General features: G+C 40.2%; 1 protein-coding gene across 1 annotated transcript in view; it reads left to right on the top strand.

Moving 5' to 3' along the window:
* The window catches only part of dner (delta/notch-like EGF repeat containing), a 46,119-nt gene that overhangs the window by 18,727 nt on the left and 8,242 nt on the right, over positions 1-19,150 (top strand). Inside the window, exons 2-7 of the mRNA XM_058634846.1 lie at positions 7,074-7,418; positions 7,525-7,622; positions 10,795-10,958; positions 13,159-13,307; positions 13,759-13,912; positions 15,800-15,913. Of these exons, the coding sequence (XP_058490829.1) occupies positions 7,074-7,418; positions 7,525-7,622; positions 10,795-10,958; positions 13,159-13,307; positions 13,759-13,912; positions 15,800-15,913 (1,024 nt within the window). The remainder of the gene's footprint in view (positions 1-7,073; positions 7,419-7,524; positions 7,623-10,794; positions 10,959-13,158; positions 13,308-13,758; positions 13,913-15,799; positions 15,914-19,150) is intronic.

Genomic DNA, 19,150 nt, shown 5'->3' with positions numbered 1-19,150 from the left:
CCTCATGAGAGAAGTCTTCAGAGAAAACTGTGTGAAAAATGACAAATATTATTTTGTCACGATCACAAGTTAAATGTTTTTGTTTTTGTTTTTGCTGGATTGCGAGTACATCCTACATATTTGAGATACAAATGACTGCTGACTGTATGAAACTTTCATTTTGTTCTTGTGCCTAATTGCTGTATGGTTGATGATATAATTATACAGTATTTGTTCCCTGGCTGATATAATTCTGACAGTAATTTCTAAACCGTGTTTCACAACTGTCTGTCTAGGAAAATGAATGTAGTTATAGATGCTATAGTATAGTTGGTATGTACATGGCCCAACACCCGTTGCAGTGTAGTATTTTCTTTCCCTGTAGTTGTTCTGTTCCTGATTATGTAATGTTCCAGTTTCTTTCTGTCTCCAAACGCTTGTCAAATACATGCTTAGTATTCGGACTGTTCTAAATGCATCAGTAAAACATGAAATATCAGACCCTGGTAGACATCAAGTCACATCAGATTTGTGCTGATATTCCTTCAAGTCAAGACTGCAGTAAAAAATGCATCATCGTAACCTGAAACAATGGAGCTTTCAGTGGAACACTAGATGTTTCTGTGCCTGACTGATCGATGTGACATACTGTGTGTAGCAGCATGTCGAATAATACAGTCAGTAGAAGTGTGAAGGGTTCACTGATGAAAGTGAGGTGAATGGTTGGTTAGATGGTTATCACAATACACACATTAATTGGAGACTTTGAATTAATTACGGAGGATGAATGGTTGCTTGTCTTTTCTATTTCAGCCTTTCTTCTTGCACAGTGACAGCTGGGCTTGGCCTTATAGCTCCGATGGCAAAGAGTGTAGAATATGTGTATCCACAAAAACTTCCTCAGGTGCTGGATGAAGATATCAAAAAAATTCTGTCTTGCCAATCAAAAAGTCTGTCTTTCCACTGCTTGACTTGCTTTTTGATGGTGATTTGACTGATGGAGATCTGAGATCAAGATGTTACTCATGACAGCTTGGGCAGCCCATGGCCAAGAGGAAAGGAATTGGGCTTTTAACTGGAAGGTTGCTGGTTCAATCCTGGTTCAATGATGGGCCATGTGCTAGGATGCCAGTAAGCAAGGCACCCAATCCCCATTGCTCCCTGGATGCAGATAAGTGCTGCCCACTTCTGCACACAGCTTGTGTGTTCATTACTGGTGTGTATTAAGGATGCGTTAAATGCAGAGGACAAATTCACTATCACTAATTGGTGCATGTGCAAAAAAATTACTAACACTATAATTGGCTTTAGCGTCCACTGCAAATGGCAAAAGATAAGTGATATAAAGTAGTTTTCTTGTAGGTCATCCTACAGATTACTTCAGAATGGCAAATTAAAGTAGGTGACATACTTGAATATTACAAAGGACTAAGTTGTATCAAGCAATGCATGGTCAGTCAGTCTATTCACTACCTTTTGTCCAAATCTCCACATCCATTCAAATGTTTCCACAATGTAATCATAGATGTCAAAAGAGACATTTCGATCCAATCCAAATTTATTTCTATAGCACATTCAAAAACAACAGAGTTGATCAGTAGTGTTGTACATCACATCAATAAATGAAACGGACAGGATATAAAATGATGTTAACTAGAAAAAACCCTAATATAAAAGCAATAAAAATGTAATATAAAACCAATAAAACACACAATACAAGAACATAAAACATACAAATCAAGTCATATAGTTTGCAAGTTAGAAAACAAACACCTTCATCACATGTTCCTGTAAACACCTGAAACAGCTACATGCAGTGACTGTTCTACAGCCTTTAACAAAACCAAGTGTCAGTCCAGTCCTTTATCTGTGGTCTTTATTAGAATGAAAGACATCAATCAAATCCGCCTCATTCCGGCGATAATGAGTATTTCATCACGCCAAACTAAGATGGCAGACATGATCTGATAAACAGGATTTTCGTGTTGCGGATCGCGCATCTATGAATCTACATTTGTTGGTTGATGTAATGGTCCATGGTCTGCTGCATGTTTCATTAACTGTCTGTTGCATCACAACAAACCAGTCTCTCTTCTGTCGTGCCTGTGAGTGATGCAATACTTCTGCTAGATGACGCGTGTATCTGACATCGTTTCACCCTCCTATTTAATGAAAGAAGCTGTTTTGTTGCAGTTAAGATTAGCCAATAAAGTCTGGCTGACAGTTGTTAGTGGTTTATCTTTTGCCGGTGACAGTACAAGCCTCAAAAAGCATTTCCCCCCAAAAAATGATCCGGTATTATTCAGTTTTTGGATTTATACTCTCAAACTTGTCACTACAGATTTCACAAAGCAGAGTTGTGTGACGAAGTGATTGAAGATATTGTGTGGTTAAGGTTCATAGTTGTACTACGTCCTATTAACAAGTTAATCCTCCCTTCATATCTTCCACCCAGTCACTTAGTGTGAAACTTGTCACGTCTCCTACTGTGTATGTTTCCTGTGACATGTGCAGTTTGTGTCATCACTGCTCTCTCAACTAATTAAGTGCGTGTATTGATTTGAACAGTCTGCTCATTAAAACGAGCCTACGCAGTTTCATCACCTCCTACTTAAATGAGTCGGCCATCACCAGTAAGTGGTTGGTAAAATGGTGAAATGTAGCCCTCGGTTTACTGCAGTAATCAAACAGCCACAGGTCGCACTCTATCGGGGTTGAAGGTTTACAGCAGCTTGTTGAACTTGTCCACATCAAAATCTCTTTAGTCAAATGTAGTTTTTAGAAACCAGAATTAAATTGAGAAGGCTTATAAACGTGAATGGTAAATAGTCTGTATTTACTGTATATAGCACTTTTCTAGTCTTGATGACCACTCAAAGCTGCTTTATATCACCCATTCACCCTTTCACATGTGTATTTATACAGTGCATCTATATGTGCAGCGCGTTTACTATCACATGCTGCCGGCATTGCCGTCAGGAACAACGTGGTGTCAAGTGTCTTGCCCAAGGACACATTGGCATGTAGACAAGCAGAGCCAGGAACTGAACCCACAACTTTCAAGTTGAAGGACAACTCGCCCTATTGCTACCCACTCTTAGCCCTTCCACAGAGCTGTGGTTCCTGACCTAATTTTGAACTGGTCGGCGTGTTCAAACTGAAAAAACAAAATTTGTTTGGAACCTGAAAAGTTGATTCTCAGCTGGAACCAAAAAAAAAATATAGTGGTTCTTCCTATAATGGTAAAGTATGGTATCATTTTGTAATAAAGTAATATTATGGTGAAACTGTTGTATTTTTAAGTGTTTACCAAGTAGTGGCTTGGTAATAACAATGGAAACCTTTTCATGTAAAGGTATTACACTGTTGTAATTATCATTACCAAGCTATTAGCTGGCTTTTAGTTGGTTACCTTAGAATTAACATGGTTTACTTAAATATTACATCCTTATTACATGCTATTAACAACCTGGAAATTGCATTGCAAAAAAGATTATATAACCATAATATGACCTCCCCTTTTCACACTTTTAGAATATTGCACTGTACTGTCATGTAAAGATCAGTAGCTGGAGTTATGAGATTTCCTCCCAGAGTGCATTACCTGAATTTGCAGGGGTAAGAAGTAAACTGCTGTGTGTGCATGAACTAGGACAGAAGAGAGTTGTGATGGTGAGTTATTTGGAGGAGGCTGCACTGTGAAAGGATTACATAATGCTCCTTCTTAATGGGGCTGAAAACAAGACTTTTTTGCAGAGTTCTTGTCGAAGCTCGCAGCTCGTCTTTTATGTAACATCAGTTTTGCACACGATCGCCGTGGAGCACTAGATAAATCATCACAGTGCTGCTTTGTTTTTCCTCGGTGCATCATCTTTTATACTAATGGTCTTTGTTTATGTCGCACCACCCACTGTGCAATATCAGGCTTTCACTCTTCTGAAGGCTGCAAAACAACGCAACTTTCATTTTGTATGGAGGGATGTAACAAAGCCAAGGAGGCACTTTCAAAATTAGAATTGCTCTGTGTGGACTCTTTCAGTGGTCAGATGGAAACAATGGACTTTATGTTTGTTTTTTTATAATAAAAACAAGTCTGCAACTGAGTGAAAAATCATCTTTATTTAGATGTTCTGATTTTTTTCCATTGACTCAGCTCATCAAGTCTGTTGGCTGCATCCTCCTAATGAATATAAGTGTCAGTAAAATCTTCTATCAGAATCAGAAATACTTGCCCAGGGGGGAATTGCATCACAGTGACATCTTTGTCAGTGTGCTGGTACAGAGCCTCCGCTTGCTCCGTCTCAAACACTCAGCAAATTATTTTCAGCTGAACTCAACAAAAGACTTTCAGCTTTAAATATGAAAATGGCCATTTCATGCTCTTACCACATGTATTGCACTTTCTTAACACTCTTACTCAGCCATTTGTGGATGCATCACCGATGTGTTTTCTTTGTGGAGGCGGTGATGTGACGCTGCTAAATTGAATAATCCATTAGCTGAATTTCATTTGTTAAGATGCTCTAAATAAATAACCTCACAGCTGAAGTTCTAAACACTCACTCCATCTGTGCCTCCTTCATTCCATATTTGAATCCAGTCCTTTTAAACCACAGTGTGCACAAGGGCATGGAAAAGGTTGTGGCTTGAAGACTTAACACAAGACTGTAGTTATGTTTGTAAATTCCTGTTTGTTAAGGGGTGTAACATCAGTCTCTGCGCATATCAGTTGTCTACCATACATTGACATGGTTGATATTTGTTTCCAGATATCTTGTGATGCAGAATATTGCAGCTGTAACGTGTGCTCTTGCATGACATGTCAAACATACCCCCCCCCCCCCCCCCCTTTTTGTGTCTGTGTGTGATGCTCACATCAGAAGAACAGACTCATCCATCTCCTCCAGCAGCTTAAAGTGATGATGCCCATATTTTAAATAGCTTTACTGTTTCTCTCCATCTGCCTGTTATCGATTCTTCCTCCTCAGGGCAGCTACCCGGAATTAGCAAATATAGGTCACAGCCACTTGTGATGCAATTACTTTAGCTCCAGAGGATTTTTGTGTTGTGTTTGTTAGTCAGTGTGTGAATATAGATACACGTGGTTATAATGTACAGTAGGTTGTTATCAGCTACTCAGAGGAAAGTGCTTGTCAGAGTGCAGGGCATTATGGACTGTTCACTTCTGAAGAATAACATGGAAATGATGAAGGAAAACAGATCTTAATATATGAATTCTCTTCTCGCCAAAACATCTACACTGAAAAAGTGAAAATTCTAGTTTGCTGACGTAATTACCTAGTGCTTTTTAATAAAGAAATCATTTAAATCTGATGTAATTAAATCTAGAGGAGTCACATCAATCTCACTGTCACAATCATTTTCATTAAATAGGACGAAGTTTTATCAATATTTCTCACAGACCAAAGTGACGTCTACCAAATAATTTGGGGTCAGAAATGTTTTGCATTTTTAATTAAAAAATTATTACATCCTCTTTATTCTTTTTTCGACATTTTGTGCCACCTGCATGGAGACAGTTAGATGGCAGAGAAATCACAAGTGACAGATGAATGAGGTCATCAGCTGGACTCTGGTGCGTCCTCGAACCCAGACGACATTAGCCGACGTTGCTGTTCTCTAAAGGTTGATGAACTCAATCCTTGGTGCCGTGTGGTGTGAGATGAGCTCAGTAAACTGAGAACTGGAGAGTGGACTGTTGCGTTTGCTGTGCTTCAGTGCAGAGAATTTTATAGATGCATTGTGAGTATAAACCTGAGAGAGATTAACACTAATGAGCCGTGACTTGGTTGTGGAGTGAACAGACTGTTAATGATGCTCTGTTGTTCTGTTCTCTCTCTTTTCTGTATGCACCCAGAGCTTTGGTGTGAGCATCATCTCCAGCCCTCTATTCACACACTCTCAGGGTGTTGTTTTTTTCCCCTGGTTTTAATAAAACGATGATATGAGCTCATTGAAATTGTACAGGCGGAGCTGCATTGTAGTGCTTCATAAGCATAATAATAACAAAAGTCAGGCAGCGACCTTCACAAGCTTGGCCTTATCCTCTTTGACTTTCAGCTGTCCTAGTGGCCTGTTTCCCTTTAAATGTGATCAATTATTTATGGAGGAAACCAGCATGACTGAAAGAAGCTGTCAGTGAACATTTCTCTCAAATGTGCATGTCGGAAAAACATTGTTTGGGAGCGGAATGCAAGTTTGTGTACATGAATGCATATGCACTGTATATTTACGCTGAAATGAAGTGTGAAAGAGTGAGACATGGAGAAAAGAGGATGGGTCAGAGCAGTTAAAGGACTCAGTTAGACGGAAATGTTTGTGCTCCTCACTGGGCCACAGATAATATTAAGCTGAACCCCAGCCACGGCTGAAGTCAAGCAAACCATCATTGACGTGGTTGTAAACAGTCACTCTGTTTTGGGGAGAAAAGCTGAATGTTATCTCTAAATCTCTAAGTCAGTTCACTGACTCCATTATTAGCCTCTCAACAAATTTTAAATAAACATAAAAAGCAGAATTTTGAATCATTATACCATTAACTTTATGTAAAGTTGAACACCTCTTCACCTACCAGTGTTTGTCCACTAACATGGAGGTATAAGCTATACTGCGTCAAGCCACCAGGGAGCGGTCCAGATGTTGCTGTTTCACTTTTGCTGAATTATCATGTCGATATTTGTTTACCAACTATGGATCAAACGTATTTAAATAAGCCTCGAGCAAAGCCTCTGGTTAAAACCGAATGGAGAATCTGAACGCAGACAAATAATTTTATTGATTTCAGATTATATTTGAGCCATGAAACATGGTAACACTGATAACCGTTGGGACTGTCCAGACTAAAATCTCAGTGGACGATCAGTGGTGTCACTTGAGAGAATATTGACCAACCAATCAAGCGGTCAAACCACAGCTATACACTCTGGGCTGGGTAAAAAATGACAACAAAATGGTGTCCAGTACAGGTGACAGCTGCATGTCTGGAAAAACACAGTAGTCCGATAATAATCATTTTGTTCCTTCCACAGCTTCTGTTTCTGATTTTGCTTATTGTCTTTTTTTTCCATTTCCAGTTTTTCACAGACCCTTGTACCAGCAGCCCCTGTCTCCATGGAAACTGCAGCCAGAGTGACAGTGGAGAGGAGGGGGAGCCGACATACACTTGTGAGTGCAGTGAAGGCTACGAGGGGGAGAGGTGTGATCAAATCTTATTGGACCTCCCAGCTGCAGACTGGGACCCTGCCACCCCATCTGCTCCTGAACTGGCTACTCCTGTCACCTCCAGCACCGCTGCTGCCACTCAGCCGCCACAGCCAACCACTGTCACCTCCACCACAACACTGGCACCTCCTACTCTGCAGCCATGGCAACCCAAACCTGGGCAGAGGCTGCTGGTGGTGCCGTGGGAGGCAGAGAGGGTGAGATAACTTCCACTCATAAACTTAAACTCATGTGGATTTATCTTAAGACTATATAATTAAGATTTGAGATTTAAGAAGTGTGTTGGTGTGTGTTTGTTTTTAGGTGACAGAGGGTCTGCACTGTATAAGTCCAGAGCTGTGTGAGCTCACATCAGGAACTTTGACTTTGTCTCTGGAGGTGCCTGAAGAGACGGCTGTAAAGTAAGAGTTCCCTTTTTTTGTGGAATAATATCCTAAAGGTGGTTTGCTTCATGACAGCAATAAACCTTGAATTTAACCCAGGGCCTGCTGTTATCTTTTGACTTATTATTGCATTTTCAGCAGACAGTTTGAGGGCCCCTTCTCTCATGCTGTGGTCACAACACATTTTAATGATTAGAGCCCGATCCGACACAGAGTGTCGGGACTTGTCGATTATGAAAATATTTATACTGTTGGTGTTTTTTTTTTCTGCCTTCTTCACTCAAGTGAAAGAGAGGAGTGATGAATTTACCTCACATTCTCTTGACAGTCCAACCAGTCCTCTTCCTGTGACCTAAGGTTATCTCCACAGTCCTTTTTCTCTGAATGCATCACAGCAAGTATCGCACACACTTCAAAGGTCACCGCCGCCAGATGTTGTCTAATCCTACCGCATGGTCCAGCCCCTCCTAACTGGACGTTGACTTAGACACAAGTGTAAAAAAATAAACTGTGCAAAATATTTATTTTTAAACAGCATTCTTTTGTTGTGTTATAACTTCATTAGCAGGAACTTTTACCCTATATAAAAACAAGGCAAGATAAGAGGGGATTTAGGATCAACTTGATTGTCACAGTAGGACATTTGTCTTTGTGTCTGCAGTGATCACATAAAACATTCAGGCCAATGGTGCAGATACAATGGAGGCTAAGAAGATTTTTTTTTTTTACCTTCAGTAGATGAGTACTTACCATTCACTCAGTCTTGTGTTTGAGTCTGTGCAAATATGTGCATATGTGGCTACTCAAAAAAACTAGTGCAAAAGACGGTTTGAATGAAAGGTTGCTTGAGGTTATATGAGGAGGTCCACTGGTGCCCATACATGTAAAAGTCAGTGCCCAAAGATTACAAGGAAATATAAGAGCGAGCAAACTCCTGGTGAGAAATCTCTGATATTAAAATGGAATATGAGATAAGATAGTCCTTTATGTGTCCCGCAGTGGGGACATTTACATTCTCACAGCAGCAAAGACAGTGGCGATAAAAGTAATAAACATCCATTTCCACATCCTGTGAGAGTACAATGTAGAAAGATATTTACAATATTACTATGTTATGGGCTTCATATTTAGGATTCATGGAATCCTAGACTGACATACTCGGTACTCAGTTTAGTATTAATGGAACCATAGGTGAATGTGTGTGTGTGTATGTGTATATATATATATATATATATATATATATATATATATATATATATATACATATATATGCGTATGTATGTGTGTGTGTGTGTGTATATATATATACATACATACTGTATATATGCATATATATGTGTGTGTGTGTGTATATATATATATATATACATATATATATATATGCATATGTATGTGTATATATGTATGTATGTATGTATATAAACATATATGTATATATACAGAATCCACCAAATCTGCGTTGCAAAGCTTTTTAGAGCCTAATCAACGTGGATAACAACAACGATTGCCGTACAGAACACTGTCTGCATTATCCTCATATAGAAACTCCTGGAATAGAATCCACTTGACACAGCATCGTATCCACATACTCCACATGGAGCCACTGGTGTTGACAATAGAGCACAGCTTGTAGTTTTTGTAACTAATGACCTTCCATTTGAATGTCCTCATAACCCTGCTCTGGCACAGAAAACACAGTGTTACACCACTCCAGGTGTGCTCCAGCCTCGCATAGTGTGTTTGCTCACAAACAGTGTTACAGTTGTTCGGTAAATCACGATGAATGAATTATGCACAAACAGCGGCCAATGTTGGCGTTGAATGTCCGAGATGTTGCCCCTCATTATGGGCCCCACTCAAAGCCCCGCTCACGATCACAGGCTGGGAGCCACGCGGTGAAAGTTAATCAACCAACGCTGCTTTGTTTTCATACCGAATAATTATTTATGACTCTTAAACACACACAGATGCTGTGAAGGACATGCAATTCAAGGGGACCTTTATTTAGACACGCTGCTAATGAAATACAGCTCCTTCCCAACGGTACAGTGGGAGAGGTGGTTGTCATGCTGTAGCAAACAATAACAGAAACAGGCAGCATTTTATAAAGCAATTTCATTGATCCTTTAATTTAGTTAATGGTAAGAATAATTATAATAATAATAATTATTATTATTGCATTATTATTATTATTATTATTATTGAAGATGATCAAACAAGTTTGTTCAAATATCATTGGGGGGAAATCGCCAAAATGGCCAAAAAATTAAAGTTCAATCCAAAATGGATTGAACTTCCTGTTGGGTTTGGATCATGGTCATAATGTAATTTTTTTGTCATCTTCATCCCGACTTTCTATACATGTATACCGATGTCTGTGCATTTGCGGGCATGGGAAAGGCCTCAAGTGTTAACACTATGAAAATAAGACTTGAATAACTTTAATAGTCACCAATCTAGGACACCATTCCAATCATTTTAACTTAAGTTAAAATGATTGTAAGTCCTGAGAGACCTGAGCTCCTCGTGTTTGTCCCTGTGGCTGTGCTCAGACGGTATGTGATGAAGTTCAGTCCCTGCTCATAGATTCTCCTCCAGGCTCCGCTCCCTCCTCACCTGCTCAACATTTTGGAGCAGCCATCATGTCGATCCACTTAAAAACTCTGCAACTTACTCTCACTTAATGAACATGACCTAAAATAGATTAAATTCTTACAGAGTACATCCTGAACTGAATTGTGCCTGCTAGGCCTTTCTGAAGCTCTGAAAGGGACTAAAAATAGAAGCAATGCAATTTTTTTTTTTTCAAACTTGTGTTTGATTTTATTCTTATATACTAATTAAGCTTCTTTGACATCTCCTTTCTGCAGATGTATGGGGGAACGTTGACTCCAGTATTAATTAAGTGTTGCCTGCTGAAGCAGATTTTGTTGACATTTCACATGCGATACTGTGAAATATAGAGTGAAATATGTGGATTGTGTTTAACTCAACAAATCTGATTATTATGTACACTGCAAACACTGCAAACCTACAGTCCTAATGCTGGGAAAAGGAGCTCAGACTTGGGTGACAGAGAAATCAATTTGTTGAAGATCAAAGTGTAAACCAAACCCACAATCATTACATTCTCCCTAATTAATTTATCTCTCTCCATCACACCCTTCGCTGACTTTGTCTCTCTTGCCAGGGTGCTGGTGAATGCCAGTGGAGCTCCCGTACTTTGGCGTCTGAATGAGGAGGATTTCCTCCGTTCGTCTATTTCGAATGGTTCTACGATGTGGTTCCTGCAGGCTCCCGATGGGCTGGTGGTGTCGGATCACCTGCTGCCTCTGGGGCAGAACTACTTCCTGAGTAAGATGCCTCCCGTCTCATCTACACCGACCGTGACTCCTCAGTCAACCAGTTTTTCAAATTGTGACACAGCTCACCAAAATGCACCAAAAGTGGGACGAGAGTGGAATATGGCAATTATTTGCTTAACAGAGTGGAGTTGTGGTTATCTTTACTCATATTCCCATTTAAATCACTTAAAATTCACAGTTTATTCAATTTGTATGATAGTCATCAGTCAACAGCCACAGAGAGGACTCAGAAGAAGGGCAATTATAACTATCTCTAAATAGCTCATTTACTAGGGAGTCAAAAACCTCAAAAGATAATAAACTGTATTTATTCTTCATGTGTCACCGGGGAGAATCACACAATATTTACACAATGAAAAAGGATTTCAGGCATTAACTGTATTCTAACAGTGAGATTCACACAGATTCTGTGAGAGAGTGAGATAAGGAAAGGACTCAGAAAACAGAGAAGAATGAATGTCAGACTGCAGGAGAAGGTCAAAGACACACGGTTGTTTTCCTGCTGTTCTGTTCTTTCTGCTGCTGCATTCGGGCTCTGAAATGAGAAGGATTCAAAAACATAAACCGCATGCAAGTTTGTGTAAGCACGAAAACCTGAAGACTCCTGAAGGTGTGTGACCTTGTGAGCGTCAGTGAAGAGGGAGGAGCCGTGCAGTGACATTGCACTTCCTCCTGCATACGTCACTGTGTCTGACTGTCCATGATGTGCCTTCACAATTTAAAAGGAGCAGTGACTGTGCAGGTGTAACTTTCACAGTCATTGGTCTGACGATCATGTGGTCAGAGGTGACTGGGCTGTTTTGTCTGCTCTCCGATTGGCTGAGGAGGAGCTGACGTCAGCGGTGTCTCGTCATAGGTGGACTCGCAGCTCATTGGCCTCATATCGGGATGTAAAAAAAAAAAACTCCAATGTCAGTGAATATTTATTATGAGGATGTTCTTTATCCCCTTGCCTGTGTAGCTGTCAGCTGTGACTGAAGACACACTAAGATGTTCTGACATTTAAGACTCAAAGTGAGAGGCACAACAGAGCAGCACACACTCGTTTGGTCACTATCAAGAGCTGCATGCACTATTCTTCTTTAAATGTATTTGCTTATAATGCTTTTAAGGAGAGAAATCGTGTCCCTGGTCAAGACACTTAACCCCATGTTGAGCATGTGAATGGGTATGAAAGTATGTAATTTAGCTCACTAACAATTAGCAATACACAAAAAAGTACAGTGTTATGGGAATGTCATTTGTCTTATGGTATTTAGTCATGAAGCATAGTGGTGGAGAATAGTGATGAGACTGGTGAGATTCACCATTTGGCCAGTGCCATGTTGAGGTTTTGGACCCTGAAATAGCAGCTGTCAGTCACACCGGTGTCCAATCATGTGTGCAGTGCTTTATTGTCATCTCAATGGCAAGGTAAAATAGAGATTATGTTCTACTGAAGACCCGAAACTAGTGATCAAGACTATTAAATCCTCAGGAAAACTCATCTTATAAGTGAAGTGAGAAGTAAAGGCTCACTTTCCTGTTGACTCCCATTCAAACTGGGTTATTTTTGTCATCAGCAGAGTCGCCCCCTGGTGGCAATTCAATTTATTCTTACATTCAGGTTGTCCTCAGCCAGCAAACTAACAGAACTGATATGACAAAATTTGATAGCAAATGGGTCAAAGTAAAAGTCTTAAGTACAATACATGTCAAATACTTTAAGTATCAAAAGTAATTTTCTGCTTTAAAATGTACTTAAGTTTTAGAAGTAAACGGTAGCTCAGTGGTATGGTGAGTTGTCTGTCAACTGGAAGGCTGTGAGTTCAATTCCTGGCCCTGCTCGTCTATATGTGTCCTTGAGCAAGACACTTAACACCATGTTGAGCATGTGAATGGGTGAAAACTGTAATGTAAAGCAGCTCAAGACTAGAACAATTCTATATAAATACAGGCCATTACCAACTCTTCTTCTGATATTATTTGGTAGTAACGAGTAACAAAGATAGTTACAGGAAATATAAATATAAATAAAGTAAAGTACAGACATGTGAAGTATTTGTCCTTCGTTACATTACAACACTGCAAATTAACATTTCAAAACACAAGGGGGTTGTGTATTTCAAAATATCAGCCAGTGTGTAAACTATGATTAAAAAATCACTAAACATGAACAGTTAATAAGGCCTTCTTTTTGTCTGTTGTAGGTGTTTTACACGTGGGCGCCCCCACAGCCCCGGAGGTCATCTTGCGTCTCAACCTGACGGTGAAGGCCAGCAGCTGCGTGGAGCCTGGCAGCAGCTTCAGTGACCCTCAGTGCTCTGGCAAAGGCAAATGTGTCACCCAGCCTTCTGAGGTGAGAGCACCTCAGAACACCTTAGTTTGTTGTGTTTGTATTCAGAATGGATTCAACAACGCTTTATTTTCCACACAATAGTGTTTCTGTATTAGTATAACCCAGTGTCACAAATTACAACAGGATTAAAAATATAATAATATATTTCCACTTTACCTGTGGGGACTTTTAATCAGTTTCTGTTTCTGATGGTCCATTATGCACATGGTTCTGGATTAAAATAAATCTTTAACCTTGGTGACTGGTTGAAAAACAACATGCTGCAGCAGATGAAATCAGAATTACTTGAGACCTACTCATTTTCTCTCTGCTCAGGTTCTCATTATCATTCCCCTCAGTGTTGACAATCAAACTGTGTCACTGCTGCGTATTATGAAATTGCTATGTTCCCAAAATATTTTGATAGGATTCGCTGATCTGACAAGTGATGAGATGAATGTGTGGTTTGCAGAGCACTTTCTTCTGCGAGTGCGAGGAGGGCTACACTGGAATATTCTGTGAGGAGTTTGATGCCTGCCACCGCCGACCTTGTCGCAACAATGGCACTTGCACCGATGTCAGACAGGGAGGCGAGAGACGTAACTTCACGTGCAGCTGCCCTCCAGGTGTGTGTGCAATTGTAGTTATGGTTAAGGTTAGGGATAATGCTTTGTTTAGGCTGTTCAAATGACAGTCAATGTAGTGTCCTATAATGAATAGCTGTGCAAACCTGTGTGTATGTATGAGAGAGTGCGTGTGTGTGTGTGTACTTGTTACCTCTTTAGGACCTTTCCTTGCATGAATTTCAGGATTTCAGGTCTGTTTCATGTGTGAAAAGAAGGATGAAACTCTACAATCACCATAATAATAATCATTAAATAAAAATAATCGATACCCCAGGGCAAATATCGATATTTTAATTAACAAATGAAGACACAATAAAGCAGGGTTCTCAAACTCATTTTAGTTCAGGGGCCACATACAACGCAATTTGACCGCAACTGGTAAAATAATAGCATAATAACATATAAACGACAAGGACTTCAAATGTTTCCCTTTGTTTCACATTCAAAGAAGTATCTTTTTATAAAACATATTATGAAAAACCTGAAATTTCTTTGGAAAAACAAGTGAAATTTTAACAATATTAAATTCACCATCTACACATGTGAATTATAACTTACTGATCTACAAAGGCGCAAAACATTTAGGTATGGACCATGTGTCACGTATCATGAGGTATCCTGTGAGTCCCACCCCTAATGCGTATGGATCCTTTGATCTTGTCAGATTTGTTTTACTACAGATACTTGAAGGTAAGTCCTCTGGTCAAAATGGAAAAGTCAGAGGTTCCAACACCTTCTGGACATAAACACGCTCTATGTGCGAGTGTGAGACAGTAGATATCATAGTCAAATTCAGCTACTACTGTTGTTGATGTTAATCAACCTATGAGGTTTCCAAAAAAGTATACAATTGACAATATAGGGCATAATCTTGTTAATTGTTTTGAAAACAATTAGGTCTATAGAGCTTTTAAGGTGACTCGTCCCTATGAGCAGCCATGTTGGCAGCCTGAGATGCGACAAAAATGAATGGGACCAGTGTTGGATTCAACCTGTCACAGTTCACTGCGCACTTTAAATCCATGGAGAGTGACCGATTTATCACAAAACTTGACAGACTGATGATATCTGATCCTGATCGTGCCTCGGCGTGCTTTTCACCAGCATGGAAACAACCAGACAGGACGTTATTCCAGACCTGCCGTATCCTGACAACTTCCTAACTGACTTCCATTTATCTTACGCCAGAGTCACTGAAAGTTTACAAGAGCCCGGAGGGAGAAAAAAAAACCCCGGACACAATCTGGCTTTTGAGAGTCTCCTTTTGCTCACTGTGAGCACGTTTCATAGCAACAATTCACCTCCACTGTCTGTCTGGATCTGCGTGGGATCTGGTAAAACGCTCTCCTGTTAGCTTGTCTCTGAATGTTTTGGCATCCCAGGCCACAACATCCATCCACCATTTTTTACTTTTATGAAGAAAACAGCCAAGTTTCCTGACATATTATCTGATTTATGTGTCTAGTATATATGTGTATCGAGGCGAACAGCGTAGTATCCTGCCAGAGGGCGTTACCTTGGTTGTGTGACGTCTATTGCATCACACTGAAAAGGGTTTATTGGCAATATTTGAATATACTTTCCATAAGTCCATCAAAACACATGGTTGTTAAATGTTTGCGCACCTGATCTCCAGCTTCTGAAGTGAGGGCCATCTCTACGACCTATTTATGATCTATTTATGAAGTTTCCTCTTCTCTCTACTCTCGTCTGCTCACCTGAGTGAAAAGCTCAGAGTTGCAGAGTGATAATAATAACCTGCTATAGCACTGTGTACTGGAGAGCAGGTGGTAATGCGGCTGTAAACGTACAGAGAGGTCGGTTCATGTGGATTAAGAAGTTAGTAGTAGATCAAGTATGATTGAGACTTGACTGTGTGTTTCCCAGGTTACGAGGGCGAGCGCTGCCAGCTGCTTGTTGACCACTGCCTCTCTCACCCCTGCAAAAACGAAGCCACGTGTATGAGCAGCCTGGCCGGGCCCAGGTGCTACTGCCACGAAGGTATGAACCCAATCCACATAATACTTGAAGAAAAGAGAACACAATAATATCATCACTTTTATTCATTTTATTTTAGAGACAAGACAAATAAAGTCGGACGTAAATGAGTTACAGAAGCATTTCTACTCAGCACTATGTAGACTAAAATGACCATGCGTCCTGTAAGGCTGTGCATTTTTTTTTTTATCTTTCCAGTTATTTTGCACTCGAGTTTGCTGCATGTTTAAACAGTATCTGTGCCACCTAGATGCTTAATTTAAACCTTCCTCCTCTACTCTAATTAGTCTTCATAGCCTCACTCAGCTGCATCAGCCTCTCTGGGGAAATCTGTGGCCGCAAAACCTCTGCCGGAGAAGCGGTTTCTTTCTTCTAGTTTGCAAGTGGCATACGCAATGAGCTGGTGTGTGCGCACGTTCAGGATAGAGAGGTAAAAGTAGGCAACAATGGAACATGTTGCTCAAATCAAGAATCAGCTGAGGGATGTGAAACCTGCCGGGACGTTTGTTCATTGTTCCCAGCCGTCACTGTAGGAGGCCTCGCTCGCTCAGACTGTAACACCTGACTCCATTGTTAATGTGCAGCCGCTGAAAGAAACCCAGTGGTCTCCGGTGCATAAAAGAATTCATAAGCCATCTTTTGTGTGTTTATTTTCATAAAATCAGAGAAGGGGCTCTCATAGCGGTGGTGAGAAATGGGCCAGTGCCTCTTAATTACTGTGTGGAGATTTTGTTTAGAAGGTGCCTTGAAATTTTTCCTGGGTTAATTACGTGTCTGGGGGAACATTGACTTTTGGGGAAATGACCAATCTGGGTGTTTATTTACAAGTTAGACTAGATTGAATCCATCTGTAACGCTAACTTGCATTTGGATTGGTTTCACTGTTACATTGTTCCCACACATAACGAGAACAAAGCTGACCCAAGCGCCAAATTACATATACCATTCAACACTAATAATCAATATAACATTATGGCAATAAAAACATATTGTAAAAATTGTTAGTCAATAAAGTTGGTGCTGACTGAGAAAGTGATGTATTTCATATTAAAGCTACAGCAACGATGAATTAAAACTCAATATTGGAAATCAATGACTGACCCAAAGAAAGAAGCCCTTTACCCTCACAAACTCAAACTGGGAAAATCCTTAGAAAAAGATGTCTGAGCATAGGACACACAAGTGATCAATCGATACCCAAATCAAAATGCTCAACAGCACTCGCGCACTCCTGCAGTAGAACACCTACTGCATGAACAAATATGCGCCTGTCCACAGGGGTGAGGTTCGTGTTTCAGGTGCTGCGTCTTTGTTCCAGCATGAATATAAGTCAGTTAAATGTGGTGTAATCTATCTCTAAATCAAACAGTCACAAATAGTCCTCTACTGTATGCATATATTTGTGTAAAACCTTTCAGGATCTAGAACAAAACAAGGAGACATAAGAAAAAAGAAGGAGGGATTAAAGATTAAAGGTTTGTTTAAAGAATCTGTTCTCTGTCGTTCCTCCTTGATCCATTTCCCTCATGGCCAAGTGAGTCCTTGTCTCTATTACCTGGATTCTCAGCCTCTTTTCAGTCTTTCTGTCTCTCAGGAACAGAACTAAGCACAAATATTTACACTTTGATGATAATTAAGACTTTGTAAAACATAGTTACGAAAGTAACCAGAGCCGTATTAGAATATACACTGTAAGTTCAAGGAACTACTCTCATACTCCCATTAATTACATTTTTTCACAAAGTTCCCTACTGAGATATTAAATATAATGATTGAAACTAAATAATTGTCATCATATCAGTGCATAGTCAACTCTTTTATATGCTATCTTAAGAGAGGCAGGGGATATACTGTATAAACTGTGGGACCGTGCAGGGTAGGTGCTGTATTTTAATTCTCAAAAACCAAACAAATCTCCAGAGAAATTGGTTTTAACCTATAACTGTGAAAGAAACCGAGTCATACGGCAAGCATGACTCGTGTGCTCATCAACAAAAAACAACACAATTGGAACTGGAACCGTGAAGAGTTTGATCCCTAACCTTTGGTAGCCATCTTGTGTCTGCACACTATGATGCCAACTTTATCAATAAACACCTGTAAGTCAGAATGAAACATCAAATGTTCAAAGTTTCATCACAATAATCTGTGGTTTCAACAGTGGCAGGAAGAATGAACACAACCTGAAACCTCTGATTTATTGCCAAATGAGCTGAATAGTGAAAGAATGAGAGAGGGAAACTAAGCTCAAGGCGTGGATGTGCTCGCAGAGGGAGGAGAAGCGAAATACAGAGGAAACCAAGGACGATAACATCTGTATGTTTGCAAGTGTATGGCAGAACCTGAAAGGAATCAGAGAAGCTAAAAAGGAAAGGCTGAAGCAGAATGAGACAGTGGACAGGCAGAAGGAGATTCTCCCCCCCCGTCTGCTGCAGAGTGCTGTTGTCTCTGTGCTGTTAAATGATGAATGTCCTCCCCTCCTCATAAATTCTCGCAGATCAATGAATGCTTTGAACACTAGCTCCTCATTAGATCAATGCAGTGTGCACTGCGGTCCAGTCAGCTGGGAATTGCTATTACTGTTACTGTAAATCAGCGGGGGCCACACACATGCACACTATGTCACCGCACAGCAAAGTATACCGTATACACATGTACGGCGCAGTCTCTCTGCGTGCAGCGCGGAACGAAAAGTGCAGACAGTGGAACATGCGGGGCGAAGAAAAGAGGTTATTTTTAGATGAAAAGGTGAAAGTAGCAGAGGCGCACGAGATAATGAGACGAGGTGAAGGAGAAATCAGTGTGGCTTTGACACACAGTCATCCACAAAGGGAACTGAGGGACATTGTCTCCCAGAAAACGTGAGGAAAAACCAACCCACCCTTCATTAGAGATACTGGAGAGACACAATAATTCAACATCCCTATGAATTCATTCTCTGCTTAGACGCTGGTGGTAATTTGGGCTGTTGGGAAATGACACATTCAAACCACTCTCGGTCTTTTACGTCCCCTAATCGTTGGTGTTACTCTGCCAGTGTCTGCTATATATAATTTACCCGATAGAGTCTGGAGCTTATTTGCTTTCAAAACTGTTTCAAAACATGCTCATGTTGACAAGAATTTCAATTTAAAGCCTCAAAATGACCAAATTAGAACACTTTCATCAAACTCTAGACTGCAAAGATGTGTTATCTTAAGGACACTTGTATACTATAACGTTTAAGAACTACTAAATTAT

Source organism: Solea solea, chromosome 7, assembly GCF_958295425.1.
Source record: "Solea solea chromosome 7, fSolSol10.1, whole genome shotgun sequence".
NCBI classification, from domain to species: Eukaryota; Metazoa; Chordata; class Actinopteri; order Pleuronectiformes; family Soleidae; genus Solea; species Solea solea.
Note: the sequence above shows the minus strand (reverse complement) of the source record. Positions and strands in the feature narration are given on the sequence as shown.